This window comes from Colius striatus, chromosome W (genome assembly GCF_028858725.1).
Source record: "Colius striatus isolate bColStr4 chromosome W, bColStr4.1.hap1, whole genome shotgun sequence".
Taxonomy (NCBI): Eukaryota; Metazoa; Chordata; class Aves; order Coliiformes; family Coliidae; genus Colius; species Colius striatus.
The window spans coordinates 42,021,771-42,047,968 of NC_084789.1; the positions used below are offsets into that span (position 1 = coordinate 42,021,771).

The 26,198-nt window shown below is 53.2% G+C and overlaps 1 protein-coding gene across 2 annotated transcripts in view; it reads right to left on the bottom strand.

The window, feature by feature from the left end:
* LOC104549858 (proto-oncogene Wnt-3) overlaps nt 1-26,198 on the bottom strand; it is a 30,231-nt gene extending 4,033 nt beyond the window's left edge. The window contains exons 1-2 of one of the 2 annotated variants that reach the window (XM_062016791.1): nt 26,119-26,198; nt 4,634-4,875 (exon numbers count right to left, since the gene is read on the bottom strand). In XM_062016791.1, coding sequence (XP_061872775.1) covers nt 4,634-4,875; nt 26,119-26,198 — 322 coding nt within the window. Of the gene's footprint in view, nt 1-4,633; nt 4,876-6,577; nt 6,622-26,118 lie in introns of those variants that run through there. The other variant, XM_062016792.1, reaches the window with a different exon arrangement.

Here is a 26,198-nt window from a genome sequence, read left to right on the forward strand (position 1 = left end):
ATGCATACACACGCATGTACACACATGCACACACACATGTACACACATGCACATGCACGCATGCACACACACACATGCACACACACACACACACACATGCGCACACACACACGCATGCACACACACACACACATGCACACACACACACACATGCACACACACACATGCACACACACACACACACATGCACACACACACGCACACATGCGCACACACACACACGCATGCACACACACACACATGCACACACACACACACATGCACACACACACATGCACACACACACACACACATGCACACACACACACGCACACATGCGCACACACACACACGCATGCACACACACACACATGCACACACACACACACATGCACACACACACACATGCACATACATGCACACACACACACACATGCACACACACACACATGCACATGCACACACACGCACGCACACACGCACACATGCGCACACACGCATGCACATACGTGCATACACACACACACACACACGCACACGCACGCACGCACGCCTCGCCTCGAAATCCTCCCCTTCGCCTGGGCCAGGAGCCGGGAGAATTTCCCAGAGACAGAGGCGGGAGCAGCGTTCCCAGAACCAGGGGAGGGGCTGTCGAGGGAGGATTAGAGCTGCCTTGACAGTGCACCACCGCGACTGTCTCCCAGCCGGGCCCGTTACCTGCTGGGACACTCAATTTGCCATTGTTCCCGCGGTGTCACACTGTATTACCAGCATAATGCGGAATGTTTCCGCCGGCCAGCGTACCCACGGCACAGAGCACTGGCATTCCCCAGGAGCACCTCGTAGCAACGGGGCAATGTTCCCCTGTCCTGCCGTCACCCTCCAATCCCGCCAGCCCGGCTGGGAAATCCCTATTGATGGTGCTCCCCAGCCCCCCGCCACCGGATCAGAATGGCTAAAGGGCGTGTGAATGCTGCAGCGATTTGAAACGACTGCGGCGCTGGGATGGTATCGCTCGCCCTGCCTCACAGTAGGGGAGGAAGCTTAGCTCTTTCTCAGCGGTATAAGCTTATTTTTCTCTCTCCCTCTCTCCTTTCCCTCCCCCTCCCTTTAAGCTGTTGAGTTTATATCAAGACAGCCCCTGATCCCACACACCCCTGTTTAGATGCAAATGACTGCGGGTGTCATGGCTGAGAAAAGCCGTGGGTTATCTTGGTGCAGGGCTGCCTTTTCACAGCTCGTGGCAGGGGCTTAGCCCGGCACACAAGGACCCCCGAAGGCAGCCCGGGCCCAGCTGCCAGTGCTGCACCTGGCCCCGCCACCATCGCTCCTGTGCCACCATCGCTCCTGTGCCACCATCACTATCTGTGCCACCATTGCTCCCTGTGCCACCATTGTTGCCTGTGCCACCATCACTCCTGTGCCACCATTGCTCCTGTGCCACCATCGCTCTTGTGCCACTGTTGCTCCCTGTGCCACCATTGTTCCCTGTGCCACCATTGCTCCTGTGCCACCATCACTCCTGTGCCACCATCACTATCTGTGCCACCATCACTGCCTGTGCCACCATTGTTGCCTGTGCCACCATTGTTGCCTGTGCCACCACGGCTCCTGTGCCACCATCGCTGCCCATGCTGCCAGGCACTGTCCTGACTCCCCGTGCCTCCCCTGTGGGCACTGTCCTGGCTCCCCGTGCCTCCCCTGTGGGCACTGTCCTGACTCCCTGTGCCTCCCCTGTGGGCACTGTCCTGAGCCCCGCCACAGCTGGGCAGCACCTTTCTGGAGAGCCGACGGCCTGTTCCTGCAGCAGGAGCGAGCAAAGGGCAGCTGTGGCACGAGGGGCAGGGGAAGGTGTGGGGCAAGGCATGAGCTTGCTGAAGCTCCTGCCAAACCCCCTGCTGCAGACCCAGCCGTGCCTGCGGCTCTCAGGCCTCTCCCCCGTTCCAGGAGTCGGTCTCGGGGCGACTGTGGCGCCTCCCCGCCTCGGGCACTCCCTGGACACCGCGCTTTGACCAGAGCCACGGGCTCTCTCAGTGACCTGGAGCAGGGCAATTGCCCTCCCAGAGCAGCAGCAAGTCACCTGGGGTCTGGCTGAGCCTTGGCTTTGGGGCAGGACTTGGCTGGAAGAGACATTGTCTCTTAGTAAAAGCTGACCTTATTTTAAAGAGAAGGGGAGAGGGGAGACTGAGGGGAAAGCAGGTTTTTCTTCCCTCCTTGTCCCAGACTGCACACCTGCAGTATAAATCATCTCAGGGAATCTGCTTGTAAAAACACGATCTTGCCCCACGTTCTGGGGTGGGTTTTTGTTTGGCTGCTTTCCTTTTCCATATCCCAGGTTACGGAAAAAAAGCCACACCAGAAAGAGAAGGTGCAGGGAGAGTCTGTGGCTGCAGGAAGCCAAAGCCTCACCAGCACAGCTGGCACCTGTTCCATGGCAAAATCCTCGTGAGGCTGAATTCCAGGCTGGGCACATGACGTGGGAGGAGATGAGGCCAGGGAAGACAGAGCCTTCTCCAGGGTTCTTTCCAAAATAGCTTCAGCCTACCTCAGGGAGGAGTGGGTGAGATTGGAGTGGGTTGGGATTGGAGTGGGTGAGATTGGAGTGGGTTGGGATTGGAGTGAGTGGGATTAGAGTGGGTGGGATGTGATAGTTGGAGGTGATTCCATGCAGGTCATTGTCATTGCTTGAGTGCTGGCTGGTTTGGGCCTGGTGTTTAATGCCTAGTGCATGGAGCAAACTGCGACAGTGATCAGGACCTTAGTTTGAGAGTTACTATTAACTGCTGATTCTGAGCTTGGGGGGTTACTCCAGGATGCTCTGTGTGTCCTGGGAGTCAAGAAGGGAGCAGCAATAGCTGCCACAGATAGATGCTCAGGGCTTGGCCAGACATGAAACCTGCAGCTGGTGATGGTGGCAGGTCTCAGTTCCAGGTTTTGGGCTCAGAACTCCTGATCTCTGCTGTTACCATGTCTAAGGAAGATGAGGCAACAGCCTGGGAGAAGGAGATGCTGTGAAGGCAACAGGCAGCCCTGTGCACAGCCCCATGGGCAGTGTTGGTCCCCAGATCCATCGGGGCAGGACAAAATCCTTATTATTGCCAACATTCTCTCTCCTTTCAGCTGGGAAAGCGGCGGCTGAAACATCTGTCTTTCTCTGCCACTCCTGGTGCTGCCAGCGTGGGATCCTCCAAGGCTACCCTGGTGCTCCTCCTGGCTGCACAGGTGAGGTGAGTTGTGTCCCATCTCTGCTCATTCATTTCCAGGCAGGAGTGATAAGACATTAGCACACTGAAAACCCAGGAAGGATAACCACAGTCCCATGGGTTGGGCTTTGATGTGTCCTTAGATGCAGGTGAGACTGTTTATTTGTAACTGTTCTACTCCCAGGTTAGTGAGGCAGCAGACTAAGGGCACTGTGTGGAGCTCATTGCCTAGCAGGGGTGTCTGGGAACTGTTGGCTCCTCATGGGCTGGTTGGGGAAGCTGTAGAACAAATGTGCTCAGTGATTCTCCTCCATCTGTCAGAAGAGTTGCAGAGCCACCGGTGATCTTGTGCTGTGTCAGCTTGGGGTGCACAGGAATGCTGAGGCACGTCCACACACGGGGCTCTGCTCTCATCCCTGCAGCCGAGGGAGCCTCGGAGTGTTCCTCATCAGTTCAGGGTTCAGTTTGCTCCTTACAGGGAGGACGGCTCAGATCCCATTTTGAAGAGCTTTCACGCTGACAGAAATGGTGGTGAGAGATCTTCAGTGCCTGGGTGTTGTAACATTCCTTTCATCATGTGTTTAAAGATTTTGTGATGGCTTTTGAGGACAGTTTTAAAGAAAATTAGAACTTTGTGATCCTGTTGGAGTTTGGGACCTGCTTGCATTGGGCAGCCAGGGTGGCAAGCCTTGAGGGCTATGTGATGGTAAACAAAGCAGTTACCCCAAAATGCACCCTGGCAAAGCGAGGGGAGAGGAGTCTCGTGATCCCTGTCAGCACCCTGGTACCACTCCACAATCCTGCAAAGAACCACACCTTAACCCACTGGGTCGTTTCCAATCTGCTGCTGGTGTTTGAGGGAGATGTGCTGTTGTTGGAAGGTTGAGAGCTGAAGGTGGAATCCTGTGCAGAACGCTGGAGCTTCGAGAGAAACGCCAGGAGTCTCGCGACCCCAAACTCCCCAGTTCCTGAAAGACTGTACTGTAAGATCCCATTTCCTTAACAGTGGTTTGTTTCCATTAAACTCTTCCTTGGAGTGCAGGGCCCCATCGGGTGCCCGTTCCAGTGCAACTCAGCCTCGGGAATGGCTTTGGCTGTGCTTATGAAGGTGTGAAACCGGAACGCGCTGTGCGGCATCCCCCGTGTGTGGGGGATGGACACGAGGGAGGGTTTGAGCCACCATTTGGTTTGGTTTCATGGGAATGCTTCTTACTGTTGTGTTCAGTGCTGGGCCCCTCACTCACTGCCACAGGGACACTGAGGGGCTGCAGCGTGGCCAGAGCCGGGCACAGAGCTGGGGAAGGGGCTGGAGCACAAGGGTGCTGGGGAGGGGCTGAGGGAATGGGGGTGTTGAGCCTGGAGACAAAGAGTCTGAGGGGAGACAGCAGCACCCTGTGCAGCTCGCTGATGCCCTGGCAGCCCCCTCCCCTGCCCCCCAGTGCCACATTTACCTTTGTCCAGGACAGGCCCAAAGATGGCCAGGCTGTCGTCAATGGTGGTGCAGTTCCAGCGGCGGCCCCGGAACTGGTGCTGGCACTCCTGGATGCCCAGCTTCACGCCCTCGGCCACGCTGGGCATGATCTCGATGTAGTTGCGGCAGAAGCGGAGCTGCTTGGGGACGAGGCCGGGGATGGAGCCGCAGAGGATGGGCTGGGACCCCAGGGAGCTGTACTGCTGCCCGAGTGCGAGGGACCTGCGGGGCACAGGGCAGCGTGAGCCTGAGGACCCCGCGGCGCCGGCGCCCCGGGGACTGCGCCGAGCCACGGCGAGCCCATCGCTCAGAGACGGGCGCTGGCAAACAGGCACTTCCTGAGAAAACGAGGAACTTGCTACTGAATAGCACTGATGGGAAGGGGCCTTCACACCTGGAGACACTCTGGTCCGTGGGCACGGGGCGGGAGGCGCTGAGCGCTCTGCATGGAGACACACAGAGCTCCGTGTGCTGCCACGTGTCTGAGATGTGCCCGTGGGGCTGACAAAGGAGGTGTACCAGGGGCAGCAGCACCTGGAGACTGGGAACACCCTGGGGCGTTCCAGCTGCCAGGAGACACTGATGTGAGAGCTCCTGAATCATGGCCAAGGAGGGAAGTGTCCTGTCCCACGCCAAGCTCGGCAGCAGAGGGATCTCCACGTTCTGGTGAGGAAGCCCCACGGTTTCAGGACATCAGCCCATAGCTGCAGATGTGCTGGGTCCAGCACTCCCCAGTTGGCTCTGTGGTTCCCAGTGGTCAGTTAACACTGGCAGTCACCTTCTCCCCTTGCCTCAGCATCAATTAAATACAAGTACTGTTCCTAAATGCCTTGAGCACCGCTCCTTGAGGGCTCTTAAGGACCTGGTAGAAATAAAGCTCTTTAAACCACGATAATCCATCCCACTGCACCTCAGGTGACTGCAGCACAACGTGACAAGGCAAACATCCACCCTGGCTGTGCCCTGTGACGGCTCATCAATGCCCCACTTTGATCCTGCAGCTTCTGTAGGGCCCTGGGAGAATGATGGCTCAGCAGGAGAGAACCAGGTCACATCTCAGGTCTCGTTTGCCACCCGCTGCCTTGGACAAAGCCTTTCTCTTCCTGGAGGCTTTTCCCTGTACTATTTTTAGACTTATTTGGCATTTTCCAGTTCTGGGACACGTTCTGTTTCAAACAGGCAGTGGCACAGACTGGAATGCCTTTGCCTCCCTGTGCTGAGGGGTGCAGGGGTGATGCGCTGGAGCACACGTTGGCAGCCAGGAGTTTTCATCACGGCTCTTGCTCTGTCTTTAATGCTCTGTGAGCCTTTCCCTGCTCCCACTGCTCCTGCCCTTTTGCACTTCCCAGCGGAGACATCGTCACACACTTGCTTTTCAGTGAAGTAAAGGGCTGTGCAAAATGACTGCAAGCAGAGGTGGATGATGAACACAAACCTTCCAGGAGAGCCAGACGCTGCTTGTTCTGTTGTGGTGCATCTGGAGCTGTCTGGCTCAGCCTGGTGCAATGCTCAGTGTCTGACCAAGTGGCAGGCCTTCATTTTAAGCTGAAGGATCATGAACCTCGCCCCAGCTTGGACAGAGGTGTCCTCACACTGCTCGCTCTGATGTGCTGCCTGACCTTTGAGGGGCATTTTATCTGGTGTAATAGTAATACCTGTAATTGTTGTAATTTGCTGACTGCAGCCCTGTGTGAGCAGGGTGAGACCCACATTCTTGGGTTTGTCTGAAGATCAAGAGCAGCAAGAGGAAATGTTTGCAAGTCAAAGCACGCAATATATATGCAGAGATGAGCTTGGGAAGTGCCAGGTCTTGACTGAATATGGAGAACAGAACGATGACAGAATTCAAGTCAGGAACGTTGCAGTTTACTAGGGAACTGGAGAGCTTTAATGAATCCCGTGCCTCTGCTCACAAGTCACCCACTGTTTAATCCCTACTGAATACATCTTGAGGTTGGAGCTTTTCTGTGAGAGTGAGCCCTGTGTCCCTGCCATGAGACGTGGCTGTCAGCCTAACCCTGCCTCTCCACCAGGCTCTGCAGTAGCTGGTGAGCTCTGCAGAACTGACAGGAGCTTCATTTGCTTAAACAGAGAGGTTCAGCTGAATGTTAGAGGCTGATCCCCAAGACAAGATGAGCCCCGTGGGCATGAGCATGCATGCATGAGGGGTTTTCTGTAGACTTTACACACCAGATCTCAGAGAACAGAACTGTTTTGCCTGTCAGTGTGTTTGGAAATGGCCTCATTAAGTGGCAGGTGTGAACTGCATGGGCTGCACACCATTCAGCAGCCTGCAAGGACAGACTCTGTCCAATTCAGGTTCTGCCTTAATTTAGTCACACCTAAGGGCTAGAAACCTTCCTAAAACCTTCACAAAGGCAAAAGTTCACCCAGGGATCACTCCCAAACACACAGCTGCTCGCAAATAGGTTAAGCATCCCTGTGAGAGCTCTCCCAGAGGGACAGCTCAGGGGACTTCGATCCCTCCATGTCCTGGGTGAGGTTGATTGACTGTCCATGCAGCCCAGCGGTGTCTCTCGCTGGGAGCTGTGTCCTGCCTACAGCTGCAGAGCCCTTTTCCAGCCGTCTCTTCTAGGAGGCCTTAATCCTTCCTCCAGGCACCACAGGACAGAGGGATGTTCCCAGTGCCGGGGCTGTGCCCCACAGCAGGATCTTGCAAGGGCCAGGAGTGTTCAGGGGCACAGCACCAGCTGGTTGGAAACTTGGAAACCTGCTCCATTTGCAGGGAAAATGTAGTTTATTTCCAGAAGGAAACAAGGAGGAAGCGTTAGTGAACTGGTGCCCTGGTCTGTGGGGGAGGCTTGGGCAGCGTGGCCCTTGCCCGCTGTCCCGGTGAGCAGGGATGTGCCAGGGGTGCATCTGCTCTCCTTTGGAGATACCAGAATGATGATTTCTCAGGTGTTGCTGAAAAATGAGTGCTACAAAGAAAGGCTGAGGAAGGCTGCTCAGGGTTTGAGGGATTAGAGGGAGGGGCTTGTGTTGGTTTATTTTACCCTCCAATCCACTTTGATGCTGCAAAAGCTATTGAAACACATCCCAGGCTAAATGCACACTGAGGCCAGTGGAAACCCCCGTATCTGTGCTCAGGGGAAACTGTTCTTTGTAAACTAAGATGTTTTCTCGTGTCAGCTGGATAGCAAATGGTCTGGTTATTCTGGAGTGATAATCCCCTTTCCCTGTGACTGCCACTCGCCTGTACTGCAGGTGAGGCAGCAGCAGAGCTCAGAAAAGCCCTTCTTCCAGGGGATGGTGCACCAGCAATGTAATACCTGGCAATGGCACTGGCTGAGGGGCCTCTCAAAGTGGGGCAAAGTGTGACTATTTCACTCCAGAAGGAGTTGCAAGCCCTCTGGCAGCTCACTGTGGATCCTGCTGTGTGCAGCATGTCAGCACGTTGGTGCTGAAGGCTGCAGCAGTTGATCCACTCTGGATTCACTCTGAGCTTGCTGTGAGCAGGTTCCCATCCTCCTCATCCACTGTGCTGGCGGGAGATGGTGTAAAAATAATGAAATACCTTCTACAAGAGGTGGAGAGATGGTGTCCTGCTGAGTGTGAAGAGCTGTCAGCTCTCAGACAGGCACCAGTGAAGGGGTGACCATTGCCTGCTGATGTTCTGCTCAACAGGAAGCTGAGGCTGGGGGCATCTGGGCTGTGGGACACCAGCTGCAGCCCCTGGGGTCTGCTAGTAGACAAACTCTTCAGTCTGGTCTGGGTCCTAGGGGCTACTACCCCTTCTTGGGAAGTGAAGCAGTGCATAATGGATGGGAAAGAGTGGTTGTAAGCAAGACTTGTATCACTGAAAGTGCCTCAGGGTCACCTGAGATTGGCAGTTCAAGCAGACAAGAGAAAAACAGGACTGGGCAGGCAGCAGACTCCAAGGAGAAATGGAGTGCACAATTCCTCTGACCACACAGGGCTTCTGCCTGGCTGAAGGGGGAAAACCGGGCTCTGCTGCAGACGTGCAAATGTGGGGGAGGCAGATTGCCCTGTCCTCCTGAGCTGGTGGGCCACCGTGGCCGTGTGCCTGTATGGAAGGTCCTTGCTGAACTGCCCCCTCCTCAGACCTGCTGGGACCCTCGGCCAGTTTGCTAAGGGCTCAACAAGCCTCATCCCAGGTTATTGCTGACTGGGCTTTGAAGCAGGATGGCGAGCCTGACAGAGACACTGCAGCAGGGAAACGAAATGCCAGCGAGCGGATGGATGGCAGGGGAGGCAAGAAGCGGCTTGTCCTGCAGACAGGCTGGCAGAGCCTGGATTACTTTAAGCTCTGAGCATTTAATCCCAGGGAGACATGAATGGGAAGGAGGTTAATGGCGCAGTGATGTGGCAAAAAGGGAAAGCCAGAGAAGGAAAAGGCCAGGGTGAGGCTCACGGAAGCACCGAGGTGACGTTGGACGGATGCGGCTGGGGAGGAGCGTTCCCCGCTCAGCGTGAGTGGGGCTCCGTGAGTGCTTACACTCTGGGCAGCAGTGGCCATCATTTCATGTGCTTCTCATTCTGTGGTTTCAATCATTTAAAGAATTGCCCAAGGATCACCCAGCAGCAGCAGAGCATCCCTCCTGAGGGGCACCATCCTGATGGTGCTTGACCTTCTTCCTCCAGTCTAAAGGAAAGTCCCCGTTGTCAGAGGGTCGTGGTTTCCCTCACTCCCCTCAGGAAGGGCATCCAGATTGTGCAGGTTTAGTGAAGCTCTGGGCTCAGAGGGGTGATGCATCAGTCAAACCCCAAACAGTTGTTCAGGGCTTATATGGTGAGACGGTTTCTTGGCTGGAAGTAGGAGTTACACATGGGTGCTGTGGTCAGGCTTTGCAATGGCTAAACACAAAATGTGTCTTCTTCAGTCTCCCCTGACGTACCAAATAATCTGCATCATATTTACCACCTCAAATGCCTGATTTTGGCAGATAATGTCTGCTGCCACTCACGTGGTAGGAGGGTGCCAAGGGCCAAGTCGGGGCAGTCGCAGGGTGCTCACACCAGTGCCAGGCTGAGCCCACCCGTGTTGAGCAGCCGCAGGATCCCCTTCCACGGAGCACACAGAACCACACCAGGCTGGGAACTCTGTGTCCTGTTTTAGGCCCATCACTGAACAAGGGTGTATAGGAAGTGGATGGTGTCCAAGAGATGTGACTGTGGTGGTGAGGGGTGGGAGGCTGGGGCCTGCCAGGAGAGGTGGAGGGAGCTGGGCTGGTTTAGTAGGCAGGAAAGGAGGCTGAGGGGTGTCTAACAACAGCCTACACCAGCTTGTGGGGCAGTTGCAAACATGATGAAGCCAAACTCTTCCCACTGATACCAGATGAATTAAGAAAAGGGAACAACTACAAGTGGAACACAGAAGTTTAGGTTGAGCATTACAAAAAAGTCCCTTTCCAGGCACCCAGTGAAGTGGGAGATCTCCATCCCTGAGAGTTTGTGGGGTTCAGCTGGACAAGGCTCCCGCTGCCCTGGAATGGTGCTGGGATGGCTCTGCACCAGGGGAGGCTGGACTGCAGACCCATAAGTGTCCTTTCCCACCAGCACAGCCGTGTCCTGGTGGAACAGGCGCTGGTTTTTGGTCAGAAGAGAATTGTCTGTCCCCTTGGTGGTAGGACTGTCATCTGTGCCAGTCACGCAGCAGCTTGCTGTCAGTCTGTGTGAGGACAGGACACAGCCTGGGACTGGGAAGGAGGATGATGAGAACACAGCTCCTGGGAGAATGCTGCAGGCTGCAAACACTTGTACCCCAACAGCTGTACAGACACAACTGAAGCAGTTACTGCACAACCATGCTTTGGGTCAGTGTTTCAGTGGTCCCTGCCTGTTCCTTGTGTTTGCTGCCAAGGCAAACTATCAGACTGCACTTTGACAAGGAGAAAACAACCTGAGCTTCACACATGGGGGTGCAGCAGACCCCCACGCTGCCCTATTTGCAGAGACTCATTGGTGTCCTGTGCTCTCTGATGGGCTGGAGATGGCAGCTGCCCTCTGTGAGAAGCATCCTGCTCCAGGCAGGAGCCAGCCCTGAGGCACACAGGATGCTGCAGGTAACCCGAGTGGAAGGGACAGGGAGCTCTCTGGGCCCCAGGGATTGCTACCAGGAGAGGTGTAAGTTCTTTGATGTGAAAGACTTTAGGGAAATGCAAATATTGCCAGTACAGACAGGTCCAGACTACGACCAGAAGTAGCTTTGGTGGGTGAAGGTTCCTGTGGGTGATGAGGTGGGTGCAAGGGCCAGGACATGTTGGGTGCTGTTACCAGCGTCAGAGTTTCACATAACCTTCATTTCTTTGGCTTTCCTCCCGAGCTGAGAGTGGCTCACACCGAGCTGCTGGGGCCTCCTCTGCTCCCTCTCACCGGGACCAGCCTCCCTTCTCCACACCAGGCTCCCGGGTCTGTGAGCCAGGCTTGCTGGGTGACTGGTGTGGGAAAGCAGGCGCTGGTGGGGCACAGTTAGTCTAGCTCTAGCTCATGCAGGGTTGCTGAGAGTATCACAGCCCAGACAAGCTCCACTGACCCCACAGGGAATTAGGGAAGGACTTCTCAGGTTGTGTCAGGTGAACCTGCCCGTGATTCCCGAGGCACACGGGCTTCGGTGAGACAGCACCAGCTGCAGACAAGGAAGACCAAGGGCAGATCTGACCGAGGGCAGAAGGTTCACAGTGAGATTTTTGCCACATGAACTGAGTTCAGTCCTGTTGGTTTATTCCGTTGGCTTTGCCCTTATCTCCTTTGTGCCCTGGGCATGAGCTGTGCTCCTGTGCATGAACCTGCCACCCACCACCCTCACCCATGCACCCACTCTGACACCATTCTGCACAGTTTTTACAGCACAACTTGCAAACTCAACTAGAGTAGGACGTCTCACCTGCCCTCCCCACACAAGACCCAGGTGTTCCCCTGCCACTGACTAGTTTTGCTTTTGCTGAGTTAGTGCTCTGACGATTTAGCAAGTCAAATTGATTTTGGCTTTGCTCAAAAGAGATGCCAGATCTGACACAGGTGAATGAGTGGGGGAGTGCTCAGCAGGGAGGGCTGGGTGCTGGCAAAGGGATGGAGTGGTAGGTCTGTCCCCTTCTGAGAGGGAGAAGTTGTTAGACTGACTTGACTGTATCAGTTCCTTCCTCCCTAGTTGGAAATCGACTGTTTGAAGAAATGTAAAACCTATAGAAGCTTCAGGGTTCATCTCTTAGGTCCTGCAATTGTAAGGGGAATATGGAAAGCTCAGAAATACCTATTGAAAAGGAGAAAGATAGTGGAGGGTGATAGAGGCCAGAGTTATGAATGATTTTATTGGTGGTGGCTGCCTGTCTGACTGCCCAGCTGCCTGCTGTGGCTCTCTGCTCCCCCTCACCATGACAGAACCTCTCTTTCCCCCCAGTACTGAGGCAGGAGGTAGGATGAAGTGTGATAGGAACTGGCCAGCTCAGGTACGAATCCCAGAGTGGTGAGGGCTGGAAGGGCCCTGCAGAGCTCCCCCAGCTCAAGCACTTACTAAAGCAGGTTCCCCTCGATCAGGGGGCACAGGAACATGCCCAGGCAGGTTTGGGGACCTCCCAAGAAGGAGCCTGCCCTTCTCTAAGAGCAGCCAGCTCGTTAACAGCCACACTGTGCTTTGCTGGAGCTGCTGTGGGCTGCCAGTGTAGCCACCTACAATGGTATCTCCATGAGAATGCAACCATCTCCTTTGACATGCAACAACGTTAAATAAGACATCCAAGGGGAAGGAAGACAGTGTCATGTTTATGAAATTGGATTACTCAGCTGCCAGGCTCTGAGGGTTGCCTGCAGCTTCCCTCCTGGACACGTTCAGAATGATTTTTAGCTTCTGTTGCCTCCATGGATTTCTGGCCAAGGGTGTGCTGTCTTACCCAGTCGAGAGCACGTGATGCTGCAGCCATTACTGCAGGAACTGGAGTGTTTTAAGCCTCCTCCTTGTTGTAAATAGGGTGTTAAACATGGAAAGGGGACAAAAGAGCAGTAGCAGTGAGCTGAGGCAGTGGCTTATGTTGACAGTTTGATTAGTCTATTGGAAAGACTTCTGAGAGATTATTTAGTTACAGTGAGCAGAAGGGGAAGATTAAGACTTTCTGCTTAGGAGAAGAGGGCAAGACAATGGCTGGTGAGTGGGAATTCAGACCAGGAAAATGCAAAGACACGAGTTTCAAAGAAAGGAGACAAATGTCCAGCACTTGTTGCAGATTCTCAAACATTGAGTGTCCCCAAATCCAGCCTGTGCTTTCCTGAAGAGAACAGTTTGAGCCAATACAAATGAATTCCTCACCCTTGGGGAAAAAGCATCAAATTCAGGGGTTGCAGCACACAGCCCTGGCTTTGCAAGGAAGACTTTTTTCCCCCATCCTCTGGGTTCATGAGGAGGGAGAGCCCACGTGGTGTGTGTTGGTGTGATTTCTGCCGTAGTCTCCTCTGCACGTACCGACAGTGGCTGCGCTGGCAGAGGCAGCAACGGGAGGAGGATGTACTGGGGCAGCCTGGGAGGATCCAGCTTGGGTCCAGCTCTAGTGTAAGGGGAGGCTTCTGGGAAAGCCATGATCCTTATTTCCTCTCCAGACATTGTTTCCTCTCCTCCATTAGCACTCAGTAAGGTACCCTTACGTTGCCTGGTGATACACGTGGGAGGACACAGGATGCTGTATGTGACAAGTTTAAGCCAACCCAGTGATCTGAAGTGACATCAAGTGCAGACCACACATAAATCCCAGAGTCCCTCGTGCAGGAGCTGGGGGAAGGACAGTGGGTTCCCCACAATGGCTGTGCAGAACACCGTCCCAGTGCAGTGGCCTGTGATGCTGAGGTACTGTGATGCAAAGAGCCTCAACAGGGCCTCGAGTGGGTTAGTGGAGAAGTCCCTCTCCCAGCCTAAACAGCAAAGGGAGCTCTGTCAGAACCCTCTCTCGCTGGGTTTGTGCCCAGGCAGAGAGCAGGGTCAGGCCTGAGCTGTTCATGGTTGCCTCCCACGTCAGGAGCCCTTTGCCTGGGGCACCCCCACAACAAAGGGCCTGGCAGCAGAGCCAGCACATCCCTGCAGGCTGCTGTAATCTCCCGTGTCTGCGCAGGGCGTGGGGCAGGGACTCCGTGTGCATCCCTGACATTATCTCCCTGCCCACCAGCCCTGGATTAGTGTTGCTGCAGCAACAGCACTTGTGCAAGAGGAGCCCGTTCCAGGGAGAGCTGCTCCAGTTTGGGTGACTCAGGGCTCCGTCATGGGCTTGAAAGTGATTTGGCATCTGCCTCCACCCCTTTGTCTTGGCACGGAACACACGGTGGGGCTCCGACCGACTTGCCAGCAGATGCTGGAAGGGGAGGCAGGGGCAGGGCCTGGGAGCTGGAGCCTGCTGCCCTGGCTGGGGGAGGCAGCCTGGATGAGGTTGGTGACGGGGCTGTGAGCCGGGGAGCCAGGCTCCGGCATTGTTCCGGGAGTGCCTGGGCAGAGCACAATCGCGGCGTTTGCCATGGGAGAGGATCTGCTCTGCAGGGACTGGGATAATGTTATTCGCTCGGGAATTCACATAAATGCATGTGATTTGCATATGCAAATGGAGGCTCCCAGGCTGTGACTGCAATAAGCGCAGCGAGGTTTCCAGCCCTGCAAAGCCTCTGCTCCAAACAGAGCTGAGATGTGCTGGGAGGCTCCGAACAGCCGGGTCCTGGCAGGGCTCTGCCTTTGCCACCTCCTCCCAGTGGGAAAATTTACCTTTTCCATGTTTGTAAACAAATGATCTGACGGGGAGCCATGGGAAGTGTCCTTGCCTCCTGGAGTTTTTGGTCAGGAAGAGAGAAGAATCAATGTGACAGTTGGTACTTTTTCTTACAGGTTTGGTCATTGATGAGAAATTACTTCTGTGGGTTTGCCTTTTTTGCTTTCTGGGCAGTGCCAGTGGTACCGAGCCTAACTGAGCCCAGAGCATCCTGGGGAGGTGGGTGGAGAGATGGGGACCCTCTGTTAGGTGAGGGAACGTGTAAGCCCGGGCAGAACTGGGCTGTTGACTTCTTACTGGGCATTCATTAGTGGTACCCTGGAGCCTGACACAACTCAAGAAACAAAGGCTAAAAACACAACCCTGAAGCAAATGTCATTTGAACATCCTTTCCTACAGAAAACAAACTTTGCAACGCGAGTCATCCCAGGACTCGGTGGAAATGTTTACACCCAATTGCTCTTTTCTCATTAATAGTATTCAAAACCACATCAGAAAGCTGTTTTTCCAGTTTATATGAGGCTTCCACCCTTGCAGGAAAACAAGGCACACCTGATAGCCAAGGTCTCCAGGCTCAAGGCAGAACTCAAGCGTTTGCTCCACCAAAACCTAACCCATGGCCAAGCCTCACCAGCTGTCAGCAAGCCGTGTTTCCCAGCTGGGAATGCTGGGGCACGGGGCTGCTGTGCTGAGCAGAGTAAGAGAGAAGGACGACCAAAACTCAGGCAGGGCTGGGCACCAAGGCCCATTTAGCCCATGATCATTTTGTTGCCAATGTAAGCACAATCCTTTGAGTCAGGCCCCCTGGTCTGCACTGAACAAAGGTAGTTATTGCAGTGCAGGTAAGTGCAGTGGTGTCAGTACTAGTGGTGTGGTGGGAGAGACCACCATGCAATGCACATGGTCTGCCTCAGCTCTGGGGAGAGCTGTGCTAAGTGGAGGAGCATCCCTTCTGACCCTCTGGGAAGACTCATCCGTGTCCCCTGGGTATAAAAGATTTTCAAGAACTTCAGCATTTAGTGGGCAGATGATGGTGCTGTTGCCACTGCACCTCCCTATTGTCAGGCTCTTCCTAACCCACCTTGCAGTGCCTCTGTGCAAGATCTTCTTTATCTGCACAAAGGCTGAATCCCTCATTGCCCCCAGGGTATGAGATCAGTGCTGGTGACAAGGACTGTGAAGACTGCAAGCACAGCCCCAGCTGACCTGGCATTTTGGTATGACTTAAGTCTCCAAAGCTATGATCCTGAACATCGCAGCACTGCTGCCTTGGTGTGAGGCACAGGGTCTGTTTTTGTAAAGGCTTAAATCAGCTCCCAGAATCTTTCTGCTTTGTCATTTAACCAAACAGAAGCAACAGATGATGCCCCACAGAGGGGATTTCAGCTTCTGGGGGTATTTATGAGATTGACAGGAAAAAATGAGCAAACTGGAAAGAAAACATGGAGATAACCATAACTGGGGTACTGCATAAGCTGCTTGTCAAACAGAAGCCTGATGGGTTTCATGGCAAACCTACTGAAGGTGGTTGTTGCCAAAGGCAATGAGTCCAGAGCACATACAAGGCAACAGTCAGTTTGAATTTAAAAAGACAATGGGAAACCTTTTGTAACAGTGAGAACAACCCCACCAGTGCAGCACTGAAAGCATCAGCAGTGGGGGGAAGCACGTGTTAGGAAATCAGGTGAAAACCAGATCAGTGACGGGGGAATTGCACAGCCGAGGCATAGGGTGAGGGACTGGAGATACCCCATGGAGGCTGAAACAGTAACTCCTACGAGAAAACAGGTCATTCTGTGGTTTGCAGATAAGCCTGGACCCAGCTGTGTTGTACATGCAGATGGTGGGGGTCATCTGATGGACTGCAGACACTTCAGCTGAGACCATTGTCCTGGTCTGCTGCCACAGCCCACAGAGCACAATCCTTACTCATCTGGTTTCAGACCCATGCAGGTAAATCTGTGCCAGTGTCAGTAAGGCAAACAGCGAAGATGAATCCACCTGCACTGCACCATCTCCAGAGGGAGGCCAGGACTGAGGAGCGGGAGCTGAGTGCCGTTTGTTCGGGCTCCGCTGGGGCTGTGGGAAGCCCCTGTGACATTCCTCAAGGACCACTGCAAACTCTCCTGTTGGGATTCTAGAAAGTAGCTGCAGGAAATCTGGATGACTCTGAGGCTTAAAAATGGCATCAGGATGAAAAACAAAATCAGGATTTTATCACCTAACACTAACCCCTTCTGGTTTAAACTTGGAGGGTCTGTTTGTTGAGAAGGTGGAGGAAGATCTCCAGTGTCTGAGTCAACGTGGTGCTGCAGGGAAAGTGTTTCTCACTCGAAAATGAAAGGCACAAGTACTGGGAAAGCTGCCAGTTAGACTTGATTAGATTTGTAAGATTAATTAAAACCAGAGAGGTTCAGAGAACTGTGAAAAAGACAAATTAGCAAATTAGCCACCTATCTTTAGAAAAAAGGAAACCTGTCCTCAGAAAAGGAATTGGAGAGAGTTTGGCTCCTTTATCACAGCAAATTTGCTTATCAAAGCACAGTCCTTTCATGCTTTCAGAAGAGCAGCCACACTAACAGTCCTGATGATCAACATTTTTGTTGTTACAGGGTAGTTATTCCATCTCTCAAGCCTGTGCAGCAGAAGCCCTTTCAGCCAAGGATGGCTCACAGTTTCTTCCTTAGTTGACAAGTGGAGACTTTCTTGAGGAGCACCAGCCTATCTGTCTACTAAACACACTGGATGTATGACCTGGAAACAGACATCCTCAAACTAAGGTAGTGTATGAGACAAGGGAGAGGAGAGAGGTTTCTAAAGTGGTTTGCAAGTACTTTCTGTTTGGGGTTAGTTTGGAATCTTTAAGCTAGTCAGAGTAAATGGTCAGTAACAGGGGGTTCCTGGGCTGGAAGAGGTAGAGGCTTTCAACATGTGCCTATTCCTCAGCTTCCTTTTCAGGTGTTATCATAAGAAAAGCCGTAAATCGGATGCTGTCATGATGCACAGACAGTGTTAAAAAGGCACCATTAACCATAGCACAGTGTTTCTCAGGCTGTGCCCCATGGAATGGGGCCCTCACCCTGCAAACTCCCAACTAGACAGGCCTAAATAATCCAGCATGACACCAGAAGCTTTTCCTTACATCCAGTGTCACTGCAATACCACCTACAGTCTTGAGTAATATTAAACCACTTCCATTTGTAGATGCAAAACGAACTTCAGATCAGGTCAGCAAAAATGAGGTTGCATCTGCCAACAGAGTGCTAAAATTAAACTTTGAGTAGTTTAAGGAACATGAGCTGTAACTCTTTACATATGGGATATGGAAATTATACAGCCCAGTTCCTGGCAAATCCTTTGCATTCGAGATCCTGTAGGGAAATGACTGATAGATCCACTGAAAAAGGATGAGATTATGGACCAGGAGCTGGTGAACATCAAGTACATCCCCTCCCAACAGCCAGTATCTACTCTGCAGTCACTGGGTGCCTCTGTCTCCCAGCACAGGTGAGACACCAGGGGATTTCATCCTTTCCAAGATCAGACCTAAGAGACTTTCTGGAGGTCTACCATTTAGAGAGCTAGCAGCAGACTGTGCCTTGGTGATTTGCATCCAGCAGGATCCTACATTTCTGGGAGAGAAATCCCAATAGGCATGGGGTATGCAATAGGTTTGTACCTTGAGCAGTAGCCAGATTGAGCACAATTTCCACGATAAGCTGCATTTAGAGTCATTGCCTTTAGGTAACTGGAAGAGTGCTTAAATAGAGAATGTCAGTGTGCTGGATTTCCAGGTATCCCTGAGACATGATCATACCTACATGGACACAGGTAAAATCCATGAATACAACTTCAAAAGGCTTTGCTAGGAGCTTGATAATGTTGTAAGAATGGCAATAGCTACTCAGAAGTATTCTGTGGATGGACAAAGGCCTTGACTTTATCAAGGGCTCACTTTGGATGTACCCACATTGCTGAATGGCTGGGCTCTGAAACCAGATGTGCTGTCACAGATTAAAACGAGCCAAACGCTGCTCAGCAGGGAGACAGCAACGAGCAGCTGCTGAGACTACTGCTGGACATGCCTGTGCTGATTCACTCAGGCCTGGCAAAAATGTCAGACCAGGCTCAAGCAGAGCCAGATTGCCACAGATGCTGCTTTGGCTCAACACAGGTCATGCAAATAGGATCTGCAGTACTGAGAGAGTGTTAGAAGTCAGACACATCTGAACAAACACCATTGCTAACACGACTGACCACGAGTGTTATACGGTGAGCATACACTGGTTAAAGCAGCTTCCTTCTCCTGATGCAAGAGAGGGTCTGCACTCCTGCTCACATTGAGACTTCTGCTGGCAGATGGACCAACAGCTCCTGTGCCGGAATGGTAGGTGAGGTGTGTTTCTGGATGGATGGATGGATGGCCTGTCTGCTGCTGGGCCTTAGAAGCTGAGACCTGTAGCACATTTTGCAGCTGAACACATGACAGTGGTAACTGCAAGTGCTGTGCATTGTATCTGCATGTTCTCAACACACAGCATGATTCTTTAGCCTTTGTGATTTTGTGTTTAAAGTTTGCTTTTTAGTTCTTTAATACTGGGCATTTTCCTGTCTTTCCATAAAGACTCCAGCCACTAGTTTGGGTTGAACTGTTTGAGCTGGCAGTGGAAGGGCCTGATGAGCATCACCAATGTCAGGTGGGAGATAACCTTCTGCCTCCTGGTGATCTCCCCCTGCTGATAATGCGGGCAGTGTTCCAGGACAGGTGTGGAAATCAAGTACCTCCAGAGTGCCAGCTAACTTATTAGAGAGTAATTTAGAAGCCAGAGGTGATTTAGTGACCTTAGAGTCGTACCCTCTGAGGGCTCAGACTGCCCAGGTCTGTCCTGCGCCTGCAGGGAGGAAGGAAGGGCTGAAAGCATCCCTGCGTCTCTCTGGCTCACACACCCGGTAGAGCAGTGACTGCACAGCAGGAGCTGGAGACCAAGAGCCAAGACTGATGCAGTGAGAAAGCAGTAGCTAAAGACCTGTCATGGCCTAGTTGGAGTGGCAGTGGCTCGTGTCTGGTCACAGGGCTGACGGGAGTGATTGTCAGGATTCTTCTTGTCACGTGTGTGCTGGGCTGTGTGTTGCCATCACAAGCCTTGGATGAGAGTTGCTTAGTTGTGCTCAGGGTCCTAATGAAGCCCTCACCCCCATTAAACATACACTGGGGACTGAGTAATCCAGGACCTGCCTAGCACTTTGTGTCTCTGCTGTTGTCCCTGGCAAAGGGTGTATCACAGTCACAGAGCGATGGCTGAGAGGATCCCTGGAGGTCTCCAGTCCCAGCACTGGCTCAGACTAGGACAGAGTGACCAGGGCTTCATGCTGGCCACATCAAGTGGAGTGTTGGTCTATTTATCTGATGAAACAAGTCATCACATAGAGCAGCTGGCCCATGAGTTCAGCTGCTAGTGGCCTCTAGCATCCCCCACACCCTGTAGCCAGCCCTGAGCTGGGAGTCCCTTGGGGCCTGAAATGCGCCTGAGTTTCCAGTGCTCCTGCGTGGAGTCCCTTAGGTAGGTGCTTCCCTTTGTCAAATGCTCCTCAATGCAAGATTTGGATGAACAGCAATTGGTTTGCCATTAAAACACCTCTTAAAAGCCCTTTGTGACCACTGAAATGTACTTGTGAATTAGGTTGCTTTGGGGCAGGAACAGAAATGTCAAGTCTTTCTGTGAGTCAGAGCCCTTCTCCCTGCGCGCTGGCTCCAGGCTTGTGTGGGCTCTGCAGGGCAGAGCAGATCCCTGGGGCTGGGACACTCCAGGGGACAGGAGTGGTTAGTTTTTGAGGGAATGAGACTTACTGATGTTTAGGGAAATGTGCACTTTGCCTACTGCTCTGTACTGTTGTGTCCCAGCAGCATTTCAAAGCAGTTACTGAACTCAGGACTCCACTGCACTGCACTCTGCCATGTGGGGGAGAGAGAAAGTCAACAAGAGATGCTATCTGGCCCTAGTAACACTCTGCCAAGACCTGAGGTATGCTGAGGTTCACAAGGCTGTATAGCCTCAGGGGCTTTCCTCTGGCAAGGCTTAGGGCTGCCCATGTGTGTTTGCTATATAGAACAGATGATGAATCTGAATTCCAGCTTGAAAAGCTCTTGCTTTCATGGCAAGGACTGACCATCCCATTTGAATCACAGAGTCACAGGATGGTGGGGTCTGGCAGGGCCCTGCAGAGCTGCTGCAGCCCCAGCCCCTGCTCCAGCAGCTTCCCCTGGCTCAGGGGGCACAGGAACATGTCCAGGTGGGGTTGGGAACCTCCTGAGGAGCCTCCACACCCTCCCTGGGCAGCCTGGGCCAGGGCTCCCTCACCTCAGCACCAAAGGAGCTTCTCCTCCTGTGCCAGGGGCACTGCCTGTGTGCCAGCCTCTGCCCCTTACCCCTTGTCCTGTCACTGGCCACCACACAACAAACACTGGCCCCAGCCTCTGACACCCACCCTTTAGGGATGGATCAGCATTGATGACATTCCCCCTCAGCCTTTTCTCCAGGCTGAACAGCCCCAGGTCTCTCAGTATTTCCTCATAAAAGAGATGTTCCAGTCTGTAGCACCTTGGTAGCCCATTGCTTGGTGGGATGGTGATGTGGCTCCCCACTGGCCATGCCTGGCTGCAGGAAATGCTGAAGAAAATCTTTAAACCCACGAGACCCTGAATCACAGAATCTTGATGGTTGGAAGGGACCTCGAAAGATCATCCAGTGCAACCCCCCTGCCAAATACTTGTGGCCACTTAGTTGCTGACAGCTGTTTTCATGAGCAGCCACACATCACCCCAGCACCTCTGCTCCTCAGCCCTGGCCTCGCTGCAGTTCCCAGGCAGCTGCACCCTCAGCTCTGGCAGACAAGCTTTGGCACAGGGAGGGCAGCAGCCTGTGGCATCACCCACCAGCCCAGCAGCAGTGGCCTGTGCTTTGTGCAGCAGCTCTCCCTGCACAGAGCTCCCTGTGCCAGCACAGGCTGCTGGTGGAGGTGCTGTGGCAAGGCAGCACCTCTGGGCTTGCACAGTTAAGTGCCCTCACTGGCAAGCCCCAGCATTACCTTAGTCATTTTAAACCAGAACTGGCTGCATGTTAAGCTGTCAGAAAATGATAAGGGGGGTCTTTTTTTTTTTGTTTTTTGCTTTGTAGTGCTGCAGCAGCTGGATTTGCATCAGGAAACCCACCCTGGTGTTCTGGTGCTGCACCGTGATTTGATTCCTTCTGAACACAGCTGGATTGGCCACGTGCCTGTAACACACCCCAGGCTGCAGGATGGACATGCTTTGAACCTCAGAGCACAAGAAGGCCAAGACTGCCAAGAGAATGAAGTCTCCCCTTCATTCCAGCAAGGTGAGACACCGAAAGCTAAAGAAGACAAGTTACATGTCACCTCAGACTCCATCTCCATGCAAACGGTTTTCACATAACAGGTTTTTCCTAATGAGAAAGCTCCTGTGGGACCAGTGGGAACATGTTTCTAAGCCAAAGCCTCCAGCTTCCCCTGAAAGCATTTCTGAGGGATAGAAATAAAACTTAATAACATGTGATGGACAAAGCTCTTCTTCCAGGTGCCAAGTCATCTGCTGAGACACCAGCAAATGCTGGATGGGAGGATGCACTTGGTGAGAGCCACGGCTGTGGGCAGTGATCTGTTAATACTGTCCTGAGGAACCACGAGAGGAGCAGGGCTGAGCTTTTTGCTCCCTGTTTACACCACCAATTGCATAATCTGTCTCCTTTCTCCAGGCTGGTGACACACCAGAGGATTTCAAGACTTCTTGGTGAATGGTGCTCACAGAAGAGGAGTGTTTGGTGTTTCTGCTCAGTTCATGGGTGGGGTTTTCTCCCTGATTGTCTTCTTTAGCCCCTGCACATGTACTAGCATCCTGGGAGTGGTTTCTAGTTGTTTGCTGGGCCTCAGTACCCCTGTTGGCCTGCACTGACACAGCTCAGGCTGTGGGCTAGATCTGAATCCAGATTCTGTCAGGGCACCACCAGAAAGCTGTGGGCCCATCCATCAGTCTGTCTATACACTGACCAGGTTTTCATGCCTTGATTCCACCCCAATAACTCAGCCATGTTCTATTATCCCTGCTGTCATTAGGATATGTGGGATCAAAGAGATGGGTACAGGTGTGATTGGTATCACCACCATCCCTTCTGCTGCCGCCTGTTCTGCAGCCTGTGGGGCTGGGCTGCCAGCCCTGGCCCTGCTGCCCACGGTGCTTCCATCCATGCCATCTCTGAAGGGTCAGGAAGAGCAGCAGTCCTGCTCCCCATGGCCTCAGCACATCTCCCCACGTCTTTGTGCACTGCCTCTCTTTTAGCAGCAGTAACCCAGACAGCATAGCTGTTGGACACATATCTGAGGGAGCTTTTGTTGGCTTCAGCTCCTCTTGCCAACACTCTCACAGGCAATACTTAGATGACCTTTTCCCATCTGTGCCCCATTTGTTCCTTTTCACTGCTGTAATAGGATGGAAGCATGTGAAGAAGGGTTGGACCTCTGGCAAAATACCACCCCTGCTCTCTGAAAGTTGCATCTACAGTCTGTGCAGCCCCTGGGCCTTGCTCAGGCATTGCCTGGGGAAATGTTAGTTGGTCGGGGGCAGGACGATGTGAGGGAGCTGTTGGCAGTCAGAGGCTGGACTGCAGACCCCTTTCCTGGCTTTGCAGCCCAGTGACTCCACCTCCTCACTGCAACCAGTGTGCCTGGGCACTGTGGGTCTGCATTTGCACTGCAGATCTGTCCCTTTGCTCACTGTCTGGCCACACTGCTGCCTGTGCCAAGAGCTGATGGCTTGAGCCTCGCTGAGGCCAAGGGCAGGACCCACCTCCCAGCATGGTGGTGTGCAGGCCAGAGGGTTGCTGTGCTGTTCCCTCTGGATAACACAATCAGATGGCCAGCATCCTTCGCTGGCCCCTCAGTACAAACACACCTCAGTGCAAACCCTCTGCAGCTTCATCCTTTTGCCTTTATCCCTTCCCCTGCACTGCCATCCGTGTCGTGCTTGCTGGCATTGTCTCACTGCACTGTGGAGCAGCTGGATTATTCCAGCCACCCTTAAACCCGTTTACAGGTGCCACGAGCCCGTTCTGCTTGCACACCTTATTTCTCTGTGTGTTTATTCAGACACTTCCTCCTCACTACAGCAATAAATGCTTTTCCCATTTATGCCCCAAAGCAGAAATGATTTGGTTTGATTTTGCTGCCAAAATGCTCCCTGTACAGCAGAAAAATCCCCAGAAAGGTTGCACCAGCAGGACTGGGCACTGTTTGTCAGCAGCCTTGGGGTCCTGCAGGAGGAACAGTCTTCCTGAAAGTGCAGAGATGCGTTTAGCTGAGGATAAGGGAGCGCTGAGGATCTGGCCTGGCTTGGAGGGATGCAGGAGCCCAACACAGAAGACCTGATGCTATGCCCTGCCTTTGCTTCTCTCCCCCTGCTCTGGGGCACGTTGAACCCTGCCAGCGGGACACTTCCCCCCAGATTCTGCTCTGTGCCTGTGTGAAGATCAGAGGATCAGGAAGACAGCGGGAACAGCGTTCCTTTCTAGGCGTGTGTATCACGTCGTGCTCCAGCACACTGTGCACGAGACCTCAGCTCACAGGGCAGATATTTAAAGCCTTCAGCAGGATTGAGAAACACACTGATTTTTCCTGTGCTGTGGGAAGCATTGTCTGTGCCTGAGCAGCCAGGGAGCCCTGGCCCAGATATTGCTGCCCTTCTGCTCGCTAAGCCTCCAGGAAGCCTCCGAAGCCCTGTGGCATTCTCAGTAGCCCCTCAGCCATACCCGGGGCATCTCATCACATCCCTCCAGTGCAGTGGGGTCTCTGGCACTTCGGTATTGCCAGAATCTCCCCCAAACATGCGAGATGCAGAGCTGTTGCCTGCAGTTCTGCAGGGAGCTGCTTCCACTCCCTCCTTTCCCACGGGCGCTGCTCGCCTTGCCCCTGCTGGTTCTGTCTTACGGGTCCCTACATTGTTCATTTTGGGTGCACTCGTGCGGATTCTGGACGCGGGGCAGACACCTGTCTGCGGGAGCTTCTCCTGGCAGCAGAGAGAGACATTTTGCTTGTGGAGACATTTTTGCTTCACGGGGGTTCCTGGCTCTGAGAGTCAAAACTCCCCGTGATCCAGGCGTTACGTCCTGATCTATATCAAAGCCTGAGGCAGGTCAGGAGCTGCCGAGACCCTGGGAGAGCTGCTGTCACAGCAGGGTACTGCTGCCCCGTGCAGATTCTTGCCTTTAGATCCAGCCAGGCCATTTTGGCCCGTTGTATGACCCACCACACTCCCCTGCTCAGACACACCAGTCCCCAGCTGAAGGGGAGAAGGGGTGTGAGGAATCAAAGCGATGCTGTCTGTATTGCAGTGGGCTCTCCTGCCCCAGGCTTAGCTGCTGAAGTTGGACAGCCAGGCTCAGGGCGAGGGAATAATGTGATTCTCCAGGAAAGCACGCCGTGATTTAGGCATTTCAGGAACCTGCCTGGCTTTTAAACGCTCCCTGAGCGTGGCCTTCTCATTGTGCTCTCAGCCCCTCTCCTGGAACTGCACATTTTCCTTCTCAAAGTCCACGGCAATAAGGGGATTATTCAAACAGATTCGCCTTTCCCTTCTGATTGCTGACTATCCCCAGACATGGCAGTCCATCCCCAAGTTCACTCCCACCTACTTCTTGCCATCTCCATGTTGGCACCGAAAGGATCTGCTTCAGTCATAAAAACACAGACTCTTCTGGAAAGGTGAAAATAAGCCCAGGACCTGTGTATCAGCGGATCCCACCATCCATCCCCCTCTTTGCCCTCCGGACCGTGAGGCTCCCCAGCACACACAGCAACTGAGCGAGGTGTGTTGCGGGAGAAGCCCTGCACCATAAACACAGAAATCAACCCAAATCTGCTGTTATGCAACTCGCTCTCTGCTGTGTTTCAATGGCCTGAAACCTCTCATTCTGGGGGGGGGGTGCTTTTTGTTCCAAAGTGTTTCCAATCATTACCCGTCTGCTGTGATATTTATGTCTAAAACAAGTGTCTGGGGCTCCTCACCAGCCACGCCACCAGATACGGCCAATCCGTTTAAAAATGGGTTTAATTGTTGGTGCAAGGGAAGAGGTGCCATTCCCACAATGAAACAGAGCAGGGCTTTTGCTGAGGAGTGTTTTCTCAGGTGCCATTTGCGTTCTCAGCTTATTCGCCGGACTAAATTCACATGACAGAATACAACAAAAGAAGAGAAAGAAGAGTCCAAAAACTGCATCAGCCAAACATAAAATGGAATTCGTTTTTTTTTTCCCCTTGAAGGGTGGATGGCAGTTGAATGGGGAGGAAGGGGAATACCTGCCAGGCAGCCGGGTCACAGACAACGCTCCCATCGCACCCCAAAGCACAGACGCATCCTTCCCCTCGCAAACAAATGCCCATCGCCACAGGGACGAACATGGAGAAATGAAGAGTGGTGGGGGAGCCTCCATTTGTGCAGAGGGAAACCCAGGCGCTGCCCTCGGAAAATACCCCCCAAACTTTTCATGAATCACCGGCCAGATCGGAGGGAAGCGCCTGCGTTGGGGCGAAACACGCGGGCGTGGGCAGCTGAGCAGGGCGAGGGGCGGAGGGGAAGGAGCCCGCGCACGCACCCACCCCACGGCTAATCATTAATGAATTCATTAATCAATCATAGACAGAGGGAAGGGAGGTGGGGGGGTGGGGGGGGAAGAAATCTTACCACCAGATTGGGTAACCGGCTAAGACCTTTGTGCCATTGACGAGAAAAGACAAAATTAGTCCAAGCAGGTGGTAATCCAT